Source organism: Eriocheir sinensis, chromosome 30, assembly GCF_024679095.1.
Source record: "Eriocheir sinensis breed Jianghai 21 chromosome 30, ASM2467909v1, whole genome shotgun sequence".
NCBI classification, from domain to species: Eukaryota; Metazoa; Arthropoda; class Malacostraca; order Decapoda; family Varunidae; genus Eriocheir; species Eriocheir sinensis.
In genome coordinates, this window is record NC_066538.1 from 403,882 (window position 1) to 419,925 (window position 16,044).

Genomic DNA, 16,044 nt, shown 5'->3' on the forward strand with positions numbered 1-16,044 from the left:
CCGGCCACTCACCTATCCTGAGGCTGTGGGAGGCCCTGTCACACACCTCCCTCAGCATGTGCAGGGCGAGCTGGGCCACCTGGCTGCAGTGGTCCTCCCTGTACTGCGGCGCGCCCCCGACCACCATGTACACGCCGCCCACTGTCTCAACCTGTGTGTGTGTGGGGGTGTGGGATGGGTGTGGGGGTGTAGGAGGGAGGAAAAGAGGAAAGAAGGAAACACAGAGAGAGAGAGAGAGAGAGAGAGAGAGAGAGAGAGAGAGAGAGAGAGGAAATGACGAAGGGAGAGATAAATGGATACGTGTGTGTGTGTGTGTGTGTGTGTGTGTGTGGTGTGTGTGTGTGTGTGTGTGTTTGTAAATGGGTTTGGCGTGAGGAAAGGCTATATTAGGAAATTAAATCACACACACACACACACACACACACACACACACACACCACACATCACACACACACACACCACACATCACACCACCACCATCACCATCACCACCACCATCACCATCACCACCACCATCACCACCACCACCACCACTACCACCACCATCATCACCACCACCACCACCACCATCACCACCATCACCACCACCATCACCATCACCACCACCACCACCACCACCACCACCATCACCACCACCACCACCGTCACAACCACCACCACCACCATCACCACTACCACCACTACCAACAACAACCCCACCATCATCCCAACCCTTACTGTCCTTACCCTATACACCACCACCACCGCCACCCTCCCCCCCCCCCATCCCCCTCACCACCTCACCACTACCACCACCACGCACCTTGAACACCCGGTAGTGCTCAGTGATCCGGTCCATCATCTCGTACATCTCGTTGACGGTCCGCATCAGGTCCATGGCGCCGAGGGTCTCGCTTTCGGGGGCCAGCGACAGCTCCGCAAACAGTACCGTCACCTCCTCCAAGTTCTACGGGCGTGAGGGCGTGTTAGTGGGCGTGAGTGGACGTGACAGGAGTGGGAGTGGGCGGGAGAGCGTGTTAGAGGACGGGAGATGGCGGGAATGGGCGGGAGAGGAATATATGGGTAAGGGATGGTAGTTTTAGTCATCCTCTTTAAATTCTGTGGGCGGGAGGGCGTGTTAGTGGGCGTGAGTGGGTGTGGAAGACGTGTTATTGGGCTGGAATGGGCGTAATAAGCTGGGAGACTAATATGAGCGTAAGCAATGGGATTTTTAAGCGTATTATACAAGTTCTGTGGACGAGAAGGTGTGTTAGTGGGCGGGAGGGGGCGGGCGGGCGTATTAGTGGGCTGGAGGGCATGTTAGTGGGCGGGGGTGGGCAGGAGAGGCTGGGACGGGATATAGAGGTAGGTCGGGGTAGTTATTATCACCGCCTTCAAGTTCTGTGGGCGGGAATGGGCGTGGATGGGCGGGAGGGAATATGGGCGTAAAAGATGGAAGAAATAGTTACCTCCTGCGTGTCTATCTGTCTATCTCTGTCTCTCTGTCATGTGATCCTCTCTCTCCATTTCTCCACACACGCATCGATACTTTCTCAGTCGCCCTCTTGCTCTCTCTCTCTCTCTCTTTCTCTCTCTCTCTCTCTCTCTCTCCCCCCCCCCCCCCTAGATGCCAGCAAAGGCGTTCTTTCCCTGCATATATACATGTAAAGCGGATATTACAGAGCTTGTGTGTGTATGTATATTGCTGTTGGGGCGCTCGTGTGACCCTGAATAGTGAGGCAGTCGCTGTGTTTTGCTATGCGTGGTGATATACTAATTCCGCTAATGGTGTATGCGTGTTATTTTTCTTACAACAAAGGAGACGAGTGTTATGTGCATGGATATTGCGTTTAGAATGGCTCCTTGGGTTGTATTAATATGTAGGGGCTGTTTTTTTTAATAGCAATAGATGTGTGTGTGTGTGTGTGTGTGTGTGTGTGTGTGTGTGTGTGTGTGTGTGTGTGTGTGTGTGTGTGTGTGTGTGTGTTTTTGTTTTTTTTACAACAAAGGAGACAGCTCAAGGGCACACAAAAAAGGAAACAATAACAAAAAAAAAAGCCCGCTACTCGCTGCTCCTAAAAAAGAATCAAAAGAGGTAGCCGAAAGAGAGGTCAATTTCGGGTAGAGTTCGGGGCATATGCTATAGCTGCGCGTGGCCTAAGTGCTCATCTCCGTTGCATTATCAGTATATCTCTCTCTATTGCTATTATTACTTTTACTCTTTTTTTTATTAGTCATTACTCTCTCTTTCTAATACAACACCTCCCTTCCCTACCTGGCTCTCCCCACGCCTTCCCTAATCTCCCCATTCCCTACCCATCCCTTCACCCTTCCTTTCCCCTCCCAGCCTCCCTCCTCCCCACACCTTTCCCTTTTCCTCACCCCCTCCCCATGTTTTCACCCCCCCTCCTCCCCACCCCTTCCCTAATCTCCCCAGTTCCTCCCCATGTTTTCACCCTCCCTTTCCCCTCCTAGCCTCACTCCTCCCCACACCTTACCCTTTTTCCTCACTCCCTACCCCTTCCCCTCCCCAACCTCGCTCCCTCCTCCTTACTAACCTCCCCACCTCCAATCCATGCCTTCCCCAACACATTCTCCCCTTTCCTCCTGTCCCTCCTACTCCTCATCCTCACTCCACTCCTCTTCTGTTCCCTCCCCCCAGCCTCCTCCTCTCCCCCCACTCCCCCACCTGGCACGTGTCCGAGGCGTCCGTCCCCTGGCGCAGCTTGTCGGCCAGTTCCCTCGGCAGCATGGAGTAGAGCAAGTCGTCCCCTCTGGCTTTGGCCTCCTCGTGCATCCTGTGAGCCTCCTCCAGCCTTGCCGCGTCCTGCTCCGCCTTCGTGTACATGTTCTGGAGTCTGGAGGTGCACACGGGAGGGGGAGGGAGGGGGGGGGGGTTATATGTACATGGAGTCATCGTTGTCAACATTATCGTTATTATTATTAGCATTTTTGTTTTTACAGGTTCACACACACAGTCATCAAATGCACTTATGGTAGGGAGTGTTATGGAGGTTTATTTGTATGCTTCGTTTGTTTGTGTTGTATCTCTCTCCTTCTTCTCCTTCTCCTCCTCCTCCTTCTCTTCCTTCATTTTCTTTCTTTTCTCTTCCTCCTCCTGTCTCCTCCTCCTCCTCCTCCTCCTTCTTTGTCTTATTCTTCCCCTTCTCCTCCCATCTTCTTTTACAAATTCTTCTTCCCTTCCTTCTTCTTCCTTTTTCTTTCCTCTTTCTCCTCTTCCTTATCCCCCCCTCCTCCTTCTCTTTATTCTCCCCCTTCTCCTTCTCCTCTTTCTCCTCCCAAACCCCTCTCTCCTTCCCTTCCTACTCCTCCTCCCAAACCCCTCTCTCCTTCCCTTCCTCCTCCTCCACCCAAACCCCTCTCTCCTTTCCCTCCTCCTCCTCCTCCTCCTCCTCCTCCTCCCAAACCCCTCTCTCCTTTCCCTCCTGCTCCTCCTCCTCCTCCTCCTCCTCCTCCTCCTCCTCCTCCTCCTCCCAAACCCCTCTCTCCTTTCCCTCCTGCTCCACCTCCTCCTCCTCCTCCTCCCAAACCCCTCTCTCCTTTCCCTCCTGCTCCATTCCTCCTTCTCCTCCCAGACCCCTCTCCCCTTCCCCTGCTCCCCCCCCCCCCCTCACCTGGAGCAGTGTTCCCAGCCCCGCATCACCATCTCCCTGCTTTGGTCGTGCATGCTGAGGTCGTTGAGGTAGAGGCCGGTCTCCCGCATCTCCACCAGGTTGTTGAGGCTGCGGAGATGAGGGAGATGAGTGGAGATAGAGGCACAGACCAGAGGCATAAACAGTCACCAGGCACACTCACAGAGGCACACACAGTCATCAGTCACATTCACAGAGGTACTATATAGGCATTTGTTACACTTTTAGTCATCAGTCAAGTACTAACATTGGCGTACACAGTCATCAGAATCTTTCTTCTTCCCTTCCTCCTCCTCCTCCTCCTCCTCCTTCTCGTCCTCCTTCTTCTCCTTGTTCTTCTTCCTTCCTCCTTCTCCTCCTCTTACTCCTCCTCCTTCTAGTCTTCCCCTTCTTCTTTCTCTCCTCTTCCTCCTTCCTCTCCTCATTCTCGTCCTCCTTCTCCTCTTCTTCCTTCCTCCTTCTCCTCTTACTCCTCGTCCTTCTCGTCCTCCCCTTCTTCTTCCTCTCCTCTTCCTCCTTCCTCATTTTCCTCCTCATTCTCGTCCTCCTTCTTCTTCTCCTCTTCCTCTTTCCTCCTTCTCCTTCTCCTTCTTCTTCTCCTCTTCCTCTTTCCTCCTTCTCCTTCTCCTTCTTCCCTACCTCCTTCTTCTCCCCCTTCTCCTCCTCCTTCTCCTCCTCCCCCCTCCTCCTCCTCCTCCTCCTCCTCCACACTCACAGCGGCATGCACAGGAACAGCGCCAGGTTCGGCTCCTTCATTATGTACATCTGTCCCTTGAGCAGCAGGCCGCGGCAGTTGTGTAGCGAGGATTGCTGTCCCGACCAAGGCGCCTGGCTCGACCCGCGGCGGGGGGGCGGCCTGGGGGAGGGGGAGAAGGGTTAGGGGGAGGAATGGAAGGGGAGTGAGGAAATGGAAGAGATGGGAAGGGAGGGGAGAGAGAGGGGAAGAGAAGAGAGAGGGGGAAGAATGGAAGGGAAGAGAAGGAAATGGATATAGAGGAAGAGGAAATGGGAGAGATTAGAGGAGAAGGAAAGGAAGAACATGAAGAGAAGGAGGAAAGGGAGAAAAGTGGAGGAAAGGGAAGAGAGGGGAAGGGAGGGGAGAGAGAGGGGAAAGAATGGAAGGGAAGAGAAGGAAATGGATATAGAGGAAGAGGAAATAGGAAAGATTAGAGAAGGAAAGGGAAAAGATGAAGAGAAGGAGGAAAAGGAGAAGAGAAAAGTGGAGGAAAGGAGAAAGGGAATGGTGGGGTGAAGGAAGGATGGAAGGGAAATATTAAAGAAGGAAGGAAGGAAAAAAAAGGATTGGAGAAGGATATAGGGAATGTAGGATGAGAGAGAGAGAGAGAGAGAGAGAGAGAGAGAGAGAAATACTTTTTTTGTATATATAGTTGAGGTTTAAAAGGTTTGTGTTGAAAGGATTAGCCTGTGTGTGTGTGTGTGTGTGTGTGTGTGTGTGTGTTTAGGTACATGAAGGAGTGCATGTATATGGAAATCTGCCAGACACACACACACACACACACACACACACACACACACACACACACACACACACAGATGTTCCCCTGCCTGTACAACAAACAAATAAACAAAACTCTTAACAACTTATATTGACGAAACAACACAGGTGGAAACAAACAAAACAAATTGGAACACACGGACGAACACACACACACACACACACACACACACACACACACACACACACACACACACACACACACACACACACACACGCACATGCAAAAATTGAAAACTCTTCCCAATATAAAAAAAAAAAATCAATTAGGAAAGGAAGGGACAGCAAGGAAGGGTCGAAATCACATAGCCATTAACCGTACGTTGAAATTAATAAATGAACCAAAGAAAACCAAGCCGTGAACACACAATTAAGGGTTGACTCACATATTCTGCATGGTGTCGAGGCTGTTGGTGCGGGTGCTGAGTTCAGGGAGCTTCTTGGATTCCACCTCCCACGTTACATTTTGGAACAGCAAGATCTGGCGAGGGGAGAGAGAGGGGAGAGGGGAGAGAGTAAGGGGAAGATAGGGGAAGTAAATTGAAGAGAGGGGAGGAGAGGGAAGGCGAGGGGAAGTATAAAGGGAAGAGAAAGGAAGGGAAAGTGAGGGGAAGAGAAAGGGAAGGGGAGGAGGAAAGAGGTGAGAGGAAGATTGGAGAGAAAGCGAGGGGAAAGAAAGGGAATAGAGAAGTGAAAGAAAGGTTAAGAGAGGGAGAAGAGAAGAGGAAGAGAAGGGGAGAGAGGGGAAGGGAAGGGAAGAATGAAAACAAGAGAATTAGACGAAGGGAAGAAGAGGGAAGGACGATGAGAGAGAGAGAGAGAGAGAGAGAGAGAGAGAGAGAGAGAGAGAGAGAGTTAAAATCATTTCTCTCACGTCCTTATCTATAATATATTAATACGACCTTCCCTGTTCCTCCCTTCCTCCCCTTCCCTCTCCTTCCCTCCTCTTCCTTCATCCCTCTCCCTTCCCATCCTCTCTTTCTCATCCCCCTCCAATCCCCTCTCCTCTCTCTCCTCCTTCCCCTCCTTCCCCTTATCTCCCCACACCCTCCCTCTTTCCCTCTCCAATCCTTTCCTTTCCCTCCCTCTCCCAATCGTTCCACACCTTTCCTCTTTCCCTCTCCAATCCCTACCTTCCCCTTCCCTCCTCAGCCTCCATATCTTCCCCCTCTCCCTCTCTTTTCTCTCCCTTCCCCTCCCCTTCCCAGCCTCCATATCTTCGCACTGAAACAGCCTCACCTCAGAAGTAGTAAATGCGAATACCATCAACACCTTTAAAAATCGAATCGACCGTCATTTCGTTACGTCAGGAGTAAATTGAATATACCGAAGTGCTTTCATCTGCTCTGCCGGCACCAAGCGACTGTCGAGCAGATTAAATCACCAGAGCGGGCAACCTCGTAATGAGTTAATTAATAGGGTTTATGTTGCCTGTGTTTCAATGTTAGAATACGCGCGCAATCTTCTCTTAACTTCCATAACTCTCTCCAGTAACTTTATCCGCGCGCCATAAGTTACATCGAAGTTCTGACTATGCCTATGCTGTGTGACCGAACTTCCTCTGTCTGTCTGTCTGTCTGTCTGTCTCTCTCATTTATCACTTCTTTTTCCTCTTCCTCTCTTTTTTATCTTTTTCGTTTGTATTTTCTTCTTCCTTTTTTTCTTTTTCTATTTCCTTCTCCTCCCTCCTCCTCCTTTTCTTCTTCCTCCTCCTTCTCCTTCTCCTCTTCTTCCCGTAGCTGTAATTTCCCAAGACTCCCGTAATCTTCTTCCTCCTCCTCCTCCTCCTCCCCCTCTCCTCCTCCTCCTTGCATAATCCTCTCAGACCTCCTCTTACACCGCCTCCTCAGAACATTAATTTTCCTCCTCCTCCTCCTCCTCCTCCTCCTCCTCTTCCTCCTCCTTCTCCTCCTCCTTTCTTCCTTAGAGGAGGATGAGGAGGATGACTAAGATGATTCAGGGGTTGAGAAACTTGCCATACGAGGAAAGACTCAAACAGTTAAACTTGCATTCTCTAGAAAGGCGAAGGGTGCGTGGAGACATGATCGAGGTTTATAAATGGATGAAGGGCTTTAATAAGGGAGACATTCATAAGGTTTTGTTGGTAAGAGAACCGGGTAGGACACGAAGTAACGGGTTTAAACTGGATAAATTCAGATTCAACAGGGACATAGGCAAAAATTGGTTTACTAATAGGGTGGTGGATGAGTGGAATAGGCTTAGCAGTCATGTGGTGAGTGCCAATACAATTGTCACATTCAAAAATAGACTAGATAAATTCATGGACAGCGATATTAGGTGGGGTTAGATACACGGGAGCTTAGGGTCAAAGGAGCTGCCTCGTACAGGCCTACCGGCCTCTTGCAGACTCCTGCGTTCTTATGTTCTTATGTTCTTATGTAATCCATTCCCTTCCATCCTCCTCCTCCTCCTCCTCCTCCTCTGGACCTCTCTGGCTAGGGGACAAACAACGCATTACGCTAGGACAGAATAGCGTTACAGTAGGAGGAGAGAGAGAGAGAGAGAGAGAGAGAGAGAGAGAGAGAGAGAGAGAGAGAGAGAGAGAGAGAGAGAGAGAGAGAGAGAGAGAGAGAGAGAGAGAGAGAGAGAGAGAGAGAGAGAGAGATTCCTGTCCATTCTCTCCCCAACGTTGAAAAATCACTGGCATCAAACCCCGCGCAAAACAACGCTAATTAAGGAACCCGAGACAGGGACAAACGAGACTCATCAAAGAGAAGAGGAAAAGAAAAATTATATCCTCAAAAAACTCAAATTTTCGTCCCCAATCCTAAGACGCCGCGCATGGAAGGTCTCACGCCACGCCCGGCACGACCCCTACGCCTCCCTGTAGCCGCTGGAAGGAAGTTACTCATTTAGGAGAACTTCAAAAAGGAAAACATCATCATTCACTGGTCTCTTAAAGGAGGAAGTTTCACATTTTACTCTCCAGGGAACTTCAGAAAGGAGGAAACTTCAGTAGCCACCAAAAATGACGTTATAAACTTCAAAAGGCAGAAACTTCCTACACAGCCCTTCAGGAAAATTCAATAGCCCCAAAAATTAAGAAGTCCGCCGTAGAATTCTCCAAAGGGCTGAAGTTTCATATTTTACGCTCCAGGGAACTTCAGAGAGGAGGAAACTTCAGTAGCCATTAAATATACAGTGGTTCAATGTTATAAATTCCAAAATGCAGAAGTTTCATACACAGCCCTTCAGGGAACTTCATTAACCACCAAATAATGAAGCGATGTGGCATAACAATCTCCAAGAGGCTAAACTATCGTACACAGCCCTTCAGGGAACTTCATTAACCACCAAATAATGAAGCGATGTAGCATAACGATCTCCAAGAGGCTAAACTATCGTACACAGCCCTTCAGGGAACTTCATTAACCACCAAATAACGAAGCGATGTGGCATAACAATCTCCAAGAGGCTAAACTATCGTACACAGCCCTTCAGGGAACTTCATTAACCACCAAATAATGAAGCGATGTAGTATAACGATCTGAACTTCATTAACCACCAAATAATGAAGCGATGTAGCATAACGATCTCCTTCAGGGAAATTCATTTACCACCAAATAACGAAGCGATGTGGCATAACAATCTCCTAGAGGCTAAACTATCGTACCAAATAACGAAGCGATGTGCATAAACAATCGAGAAGAGGGCTAACTATCGTACACAGCCCTTCAGGGAACTTCATTAAATAATGATAATGATGTATATGTATATATAACGAGGCTAAACTATCGCACAGCCTTCAGGGAACTTCATTAACCACCAAATAATGAAGCGATGTAACTATCGTACACAGCCCTTCAGGGAACTTCATTAACCACCAAATAACGAAGCGATGTAGCATAACGATCTCTAAGAGGCTAAACTATCGTCCACAGCCCTTCAGGGAACTTCATTAACCACCAAATAATGAAGCGATGTAGTATAACGATCTCCAAGAGGCTAAACTATCGTACACAGCCCTTCAGGAACCCTCAATAGCCCTTCTTTACTCACCACCTCCCAGGAAAAGGTGACGTGCGGGCGCTGCACCGTGAAGTACTGCAGGAACTCGCTGCCCAGCATGTCCTTGCCCATCAGCTGAAGGATCTGCTCCCCGGCCAGGCGGACCTTCAGCGCCTGGTCCAGCACGAGGCCGAAGGGGAACAGCATGAACTGGGGAGAGAGGAGGAGGGGAGAGGGAGAGGATTAGGAGAAGGAGCGAGACCATTCCGAGGAAACCCAGGAAGGTGTGCAGAACCAGAGCCATTAGGAAACTTTGGCTAATGAGGAAGCAACAATATATGAAGAAGAGGAAGAAGAAGAAGAAGAAAAAGAGGAAAAAAACTGTGATAAGAAGGAAGAGGATTAGGAGAAGCGAGACTGTTCCGAGGAAACCCAGGAAGATGTGCAGAACTAGAACCATTAGGAAACTTTGGCTAATGAGGAAGCAACAATATATGAAGAAGAGGAAGAAGAAGAAAAAGAAGAGGAAAAAAACTATGAGAAGAAAGAGGAAGAAGAGGAGGATATAAGGAGGACACGTAGGAAGGATTGGCGGGATTAGAACCATTACGAAAGTTTGCCAAATAATAAAATAAGAACAGAAGAGAAAAAAGAAGAAGAGGAGAAAGGAAGATTAAGAGTAAGAACACATGATGAGAGAGAGAATGAAAGAGGGAATTAGAAGGGATGAGGGAATGAGAATAATGGCAGATAATTAATGAAGGGGAGAGAGAGTGAGTGAAGAGAAGAGATTTAGCAAGCAGGAGGGAGGAAGGGAAGGGAAGGGAAGGGAACTGTGTTAAAGGAGAGGAAGAGGAGGAAGGGAAGAGATGATATTAGAAGGAAGGGAAGGGAAGGGAAGGAAAGAAGGGAAGGGAAGGAAAGGGAAGAGAACTGGATAAGAGGAGAGGAAGAGGAGGAAGGAAAGAGATGATATTAGAAGGAAGGGAAGGGAAGGGAAGGGAAGGAAAGAAGGGAAGGGAACAAGTGTAAGGAGAGGAAGAAGAGGAACGGAAGGGAAAGGAAGAGACGGGAAGGAAGGGAGAGGAAGGGAAGAGATACTACTACTACTACTACTACTACTACTACTACTATTACTACTACTACTACTACCACTACTACCACTACTACCACTACCACCACCACCAAATTAGTCGGTTGGAAGGGACGGAAAAATGGAAGGGGAGGGAGTTTTGAGACCAACTTTCCCACCAACCTTATAAAGAAAATGGAAGATGGAAGCTGAGGAGGGGGAACTTTAGGATATTATATGTGCTGAAGAGGAGGAGGAGGAGGAGAAGGAAGAGGAGGTGGGGGAAATAGAGTAGGGATGAGAGAAGGAGTAAGAAGACAAGGGATAGAAGGAGGAGAAAGAGGACGGAGAAGAAGAAGAAGAGGAGGAGGAGGAGGAGGAGGAAGAGAAGGAGTGAATGACTGAGAAGAAGAGAAGGAGAATGAGGAGGAGGAGGAAGAGAGTGAATGACTGAGAAGGAGAACAAAAGAGATGAAAGCAACAAAATCAAGAGAGAGGAAAGAGGAGAGGGAAGGAAAGAAGGGAAAATAGGAATATAGATAGATAGATAGATAGATAGATAGATAGATAGATAGATAGGTAGATAGATACATTTAATACTATGGGCCTAATAAGGGACTCACCAGCTTGCCGAGGGAGAAGTTAGGCAGCAAAGGTCTGTTGAAACTCGCTCTGCGCTCCTCCATCTCCTTCACATAGACGTGGTTGTTAAAGTCAAGCCTGGGAACGAGAGCGGGGGAGAGGGGTTAGCCTACGCTCTCTCTCTCTCTCTCTCTCTCTCTCTCTCTCTCTCAGTGGTAAGAAATTTGGTGGATCTTTCTCATCTCTTTCTTCTCGTCGTAAGTTCGCCGCGGCCTTCCTGACCTGACGTGGGACCGCAATTTTTCACTTCGCGGCCGTCAGATTGCGGGGGGACAGAGAGAGAGAGAGAGAGAGAGAGAGAGTATCGTGCAACATTAATCAATATTTCTTTACGTTCTGCCTATATCTTCTTTTTAGAGAGAGAATCTAAAGTCCGGTTTGATGGGTGGCCTTCTTGACAGCATGTGGGTAGGTGGTCGTGGACATTCTTCGGTGACTGAAAAATCCCAGCTTGTGGCGGCGGGCGGGACGCGAACCCTGGTCCTCCTGGATGCTGCGCCCGCACGCTAACCACTCAGCCACCGCTTATTGATAGTCCCACGTGCTTGTGACGACACGTGCTTATGACAGACTGAGTGATAATAGCGTTATTAATCACTGTTCACTGCCGGGTCTCTATAATGAACACTGCCTGACGATGACGAGGTTGACGAGAGCGACGTATTACCCGTCACCTCGTCGCCCGCCTGCTGCCCGCTAGCCGTAAATCATCCGATAATTTGATTTATGTCACAGTTAGTAAATTTGTGTGGGTATGTTGCATTGATAACTCGATTTCCGTGTTTTGGCCATGAATTTAATTGGTGTTCGGTTACATGCAAACAATATAGATCATGGCTGTGTGTGTGTGTGTGTGTGTGTGTGTGTGTGTGTGTGTGTGTGTGTGAACAGAAAAGAAAGAAAAAAAGGACAGGAACACACACACACACACACACACACACACACACACACACAGACTCTACCTAATTAGCAACACGTGTGCCGCCGCCGCTGCTGCTGGTGATGCTGATGATGATGACGATGAACACGTAACAAAAAAAAGTGACAAAAGAAAACTTTTTGGCGCATTGAAATGAATTTAATTAATTTGTGATGTTCAAAAAGTTTTGCGAGAGAGAGAGAGAGAGAGAGAGAGAGAGAGAGAGAGAGAGAGAGAGAGAGAGAGAGAGAGAGAGAGAGAGAGAGAGAGAGAGAGAGAGAGAGAGAGAGAGAGAGAGAGAGAGAGAGAGAGAGAGAGAGAGAGAGAGAGAGAGGAGGGGAGGGGAGGAAGGGAAGAAAGAGAGAGAAGGGGAAAAGAGGGGAAGGGAGTTAAAGAGCTTCAGTATTATGAGAGAAGTGATAAAGAGGGGAAGAGGGAGAGGGAGAGATAGATGAGGGAGAAGGGAGGCAAGGAAGGACAGGTGAGCGAGGCGCCAACAGGTAATCAAGGCAGCAGGTGAGACTGTGATTGGGTGCCCGTCACACACACACACACACACACACACACACACACACACACACACACACACACACACACACACACACACACATTTTGTCTTCCTCACCTATTCCCCTCCCTCTCTCTTCCTCGTTCTTCTTCCCTTTCCTTACTAATAAAAACACAAACACACACTCATTGTTATTACCTGTTGATGCTGTGTGTGTGTGCGTGTGTGTGTGTGTGTGTGTGTGCGTGTGTGTGTGTGTGTGTTTATCAGTAAGGAAGAGGAGAAGAGAGAAGACAGAAGGGAAGGGAAGAAGAGTGAAGAAAAGAGAGAGGATGGGAATAAGTGAGGAAGAGAAAAGGTGTGTGTGTGTGTGTGTGTGTGTGTGTGTGTGTGTGTGTGTGTGTGTGTGTGTGTGTGTGTGTGTGTGTGTGTGTGTGTGTGTGTGTGTGTGTGTGTGTGTGTGTGGACTTGCCTGAAGGTGGTGCAGTAGTAGATGTCCTCCGTTACCTCCGTCAGCACCTCCACGCTCAGGACGAGGCGATAGAAGTCCTTGGCGATCTGGAGGAGCTGGCCTGTGAAGAGGAGGAGGAGGAGGAGGAGGATAACCGAGAAAGGAAACAATGGAAGGTGAAGGAAAAAGGGATTAGAGGAAGAGTGGGGAGAGGAAGAGGAAGAAGAGGAGGAGGAAGAGGAAGACGAATAAGAGGGGGAGGAAGGCGAGGCATGAACAAAGGATGTCAAAAGGAGGAGGAGGAGGAGGAGGAGGAGGAGAAAGGATTTAGGAAGATGGATAACGGGCGACCAGGAAATAGAGGAGGAGGAGAAGGAGGAGGAGGAAGAGGAGGAGGAGGAGGATAACCGAGGAAGGAAACAATGAAAGGAGAGAGAGAGAGAGAGAGAGAGAGAGAGAGAGAGAGAGAGATAGAGAGAGAGAGAGAGAGAGAGAGAGAGAGAGAGAGAGAGAGAGAGAGAGAGAGAGAGAGAGTTATAATTATATGTCACATTGAATTCTGTCATTTCCTATTTATTTATTTATTTACAAACTTAATCAGACTGTCAATACATTTTTTTTCTTTTACCTCAAACATAAAAAAAAATATTCGATGCATTTCAATAAAGATAAACATTGAGATGCAACGAGGAGGAGGAGGAAGAGGAGGAAGAATCGGAGGAGGAAGAGGAGGAAGAATCGGAGGAGGAGAAGGAGGAGGAAGAGGAGGAAGAATCGGAGGAGGAGAAGAAGGAGGAAGACATGGAAGGAAACGATGAAAATAACAAAGGAAATATAGAAAGGAAATTGAAAGAAAAGTCAGATGAAGGAGGAAGAGGAGGAGAAGAAGAAGAAGAAGAAGAAGAAGAAGAAGAAGTAAGAGTAGTAGTAGTAGTAGTAGTAGTAGCAGCAGTTGTAGTAGAAGTAGCAGTATCGTAGTAGTAGTAGTAGTAGTAGTAGTAGTAGTAGTAGTAGTAGTAGTAGTAGTAGTAGTAGTAGTAGTAGTAGTAGTAGTAAGAAAAAGGCAACAATCGTACCAACACACACACACACACACACACACACACACACACACACACACACACACACACACAAGCATGCCGCCCCGTGATTGGCCGCCTGATTAGCCAATGTTGCGTTAAAGCTGTCTTGTGTGTGCGTGCCTTGGCCTGTATCTCGCCCGCCACCTCCTGTCCCTGCCCCCTGCACCCTCCACTACCCCCTCCCACCAGCTGTCACTTCCCCTCTTCTGCTGGTCTATGCTGTTATACTCTTACTCCTACTCTTACGCTATAAGGGTCATATTCCTTAACATTTCGCCGCCCAAGTTCACCCATTTGACAAGGCTTTCGTGGAGGAGAACGCTGGCTCAAGTCCTGCTCGCCGCCACAGCTGGTATTTTTCAGTCACCGTCGAGTGGCCCAAGACTACCCACATGCTGTCCTGAAGACCACCTGTCAACCCGGACTGTAGATTCTCTCTCTACAGAGAGGATCAAAGCTGAACTTCGGGGGCAGCATGAGCCAAGCAGATGGCGCCACTATAAACACTTGCCTGCGCAATAATATGCTGGGGCCGACCATCAGGCACCACCAAGAAAGCCTACTCCAGAAACTTAAAAAAAGGAGTTATGGGCATTTCCAGGAATATTTTTATGACCCTGGTGGTAGTAAGCTTTCAACACCCCCAATACAACACTGCACAGTAATGGGTGTCAGGCCTCGTCACTATACCACACGCCGACATCAATACATCGACACAACACATACTAGCTCAAGGGACTCACCAATGAGGTAGTGCGACAGGCCCGGGCGGCAGGACCTGTACTGCAGCACCGCCCCGCCGATGTCATACTCCGTCACCACCATGGACGGGGACTTCATCTTCGGGAACCTGCGAAACGTGACAATATGAGCTAGGGCTGTTATCTCACTCTCCCTCCCTTGCTCTTCCTCCTCCTCCTCCTCCTCCTCCTCCACCTCTTCCCTGTCTCCCTTGCTCCTCCTCCTTCATCTGTCATCTCTCCATTTTCCCTCTGCGACGCACCATTTTTCCTCTCCTTACATCATTCTATATATTTCATTCCTATTTTCATCTTTTCCTTCTTCCTCTTCTTCCGCCTCCTCCTCCTCCTCCCTGTCCTTCTTTTCATCCCTCTCCTTCATCTGTCTTCTCATTCAATATTCTTCTTATATTTCGTTGGTTATTTTCGTCTTTTCCTTCCGTCATGTTTTCCTCCTCCTCCTCCTCCTCCTTCTCCTCCTTCTCCTCCTCCTCCTCCTCCTCCTCCTCCTCCCCGTCCTTCTTTTCATCCCTCTCCTTCATCTGTCTTCTCATTCAATATTCTTCTTATATTTCGTTGGTTATTTTCGTCTTTTCCTCCTCCCCCTCCTCCTCTCCTCCCATATCACCCTCGCCCCTCCTCCTCCCTCTCTCCCTTGCTCCTCCTCTCCCTGTGTCCCTCCCTCCTTCGCTTTCCCATCTCCCTCGCTCCTCCTCTCCCTGTGTCCCTCCCTCCTTCGCTTTCTCATCTCCCTCGCTCCTCCTCTCCCTGTGTCCCTCCCTCCTTCGCTTTCTCATCTCCCTCGCTCCTCCTCTCCCTCCCTCTCTCCTCCTCCTCTTCCTCTCCCTCCCTCCTCCGCTTCCCTATCTCCCTCTCCCCTCCTCCTCCCTGTCTCCCGCGAGCTGGTATGGACTATTCCTCTGTGTTTTCCGTGTCTTCCTCACTCACCAAAGCAAAGAAAGGTTGTTAGGGTCAAGGAGGGACAGAATATATGTAACTGGGCTGCGTCAGTAAGGAGGAGGGGGAGGGGGAGGAGAGGGGATGAAAATATAATGAAAGACGGAAAAGACGAGCTGGTATTTGCTATTTCTCTATGCTTTCCTTATCTCCCTCGCGCACTATAATAACGAAAGGTTGTTAGGGTCAAGGGGGGACAGAATATATGTAACTGGGCTGCGTCAGTAAGGAGGAGGAGGAGAGGGAGAGGGGATGAAAATTTAATGAAAGACGGAAAAGACGAGATAGTATGTGTTTTCCGTGTCTTCCTCACTCACCAAAGCAAAGAAAGGTTGTTAGGGTCAAGGAGGGACAGAATATATGTAACTGGGCTGCGTCAGTAGGGAGGAGGGGGAGGGGGAGGAGAGGGGATGAAAATTTAATGAAAGACGGAAAAGACGAGCTGGTACTGACTATTTCCCTATAATTTCCTTGTCTCCCTCACGCACTATAGTAACGAAAGGTTGTTAGGGTCAAGAAGGGACAGAGTTTACGCTACTGGGTCGTTCTCATGCGC

General features: G+C 48.9%; 1 protein-coding gene across 3 annotated transcripts in view; it reads right to left on the minus strand.

Moving 5' to 3' along the window:
• Positions 1-16,044, minus strand: part of LOC127005356 (soluble guanylate cyclase 89Db-like) — a 34,815-nt gene that overhangs the window by 3,281 nt on the left and 15,490 nt on the right. For all 3 annotated transcript variants that reach the window (XM_050874133.1, XM_050874132.1, XM_050874134.1), the window contains 10 exons: positions 14,535-14,641; positions 12,731-12,830; positions 10,813-10,909; positions 9,169-9,327; positions 5,535-5,629; positions 4,348-4,488; positions 3,615-3,722; positions 2,669-2,837; positions 803-946; positions 13-151 (listed from right to left, as the gene is read on the minus strand). In XM_050874133.1, the coding sequence (XP_050730090.1) occupies positions 13-151; positions 803-946; positions 2,669-2,837; positions 3,615-3,722; positions 4,348-4,488; positions 5,535-5,629; positions 9,169-9,327; positions 10,813-10,909; positions 12,731-12,830; positions 14,535-14,641 (1,259 nt within the window). The remainder of the gene's footprint in view (positions 1-12; positions 152-802; positions 947-2,668; positions 2,838-3,614; positions 3,723-4,347; positions 4,489-5,534; positions 5,630-9,168; positions 9,328-10,812; positions 10,910-12,730; positions 12,831-14,534; positions 14,642-16,044) is intronic.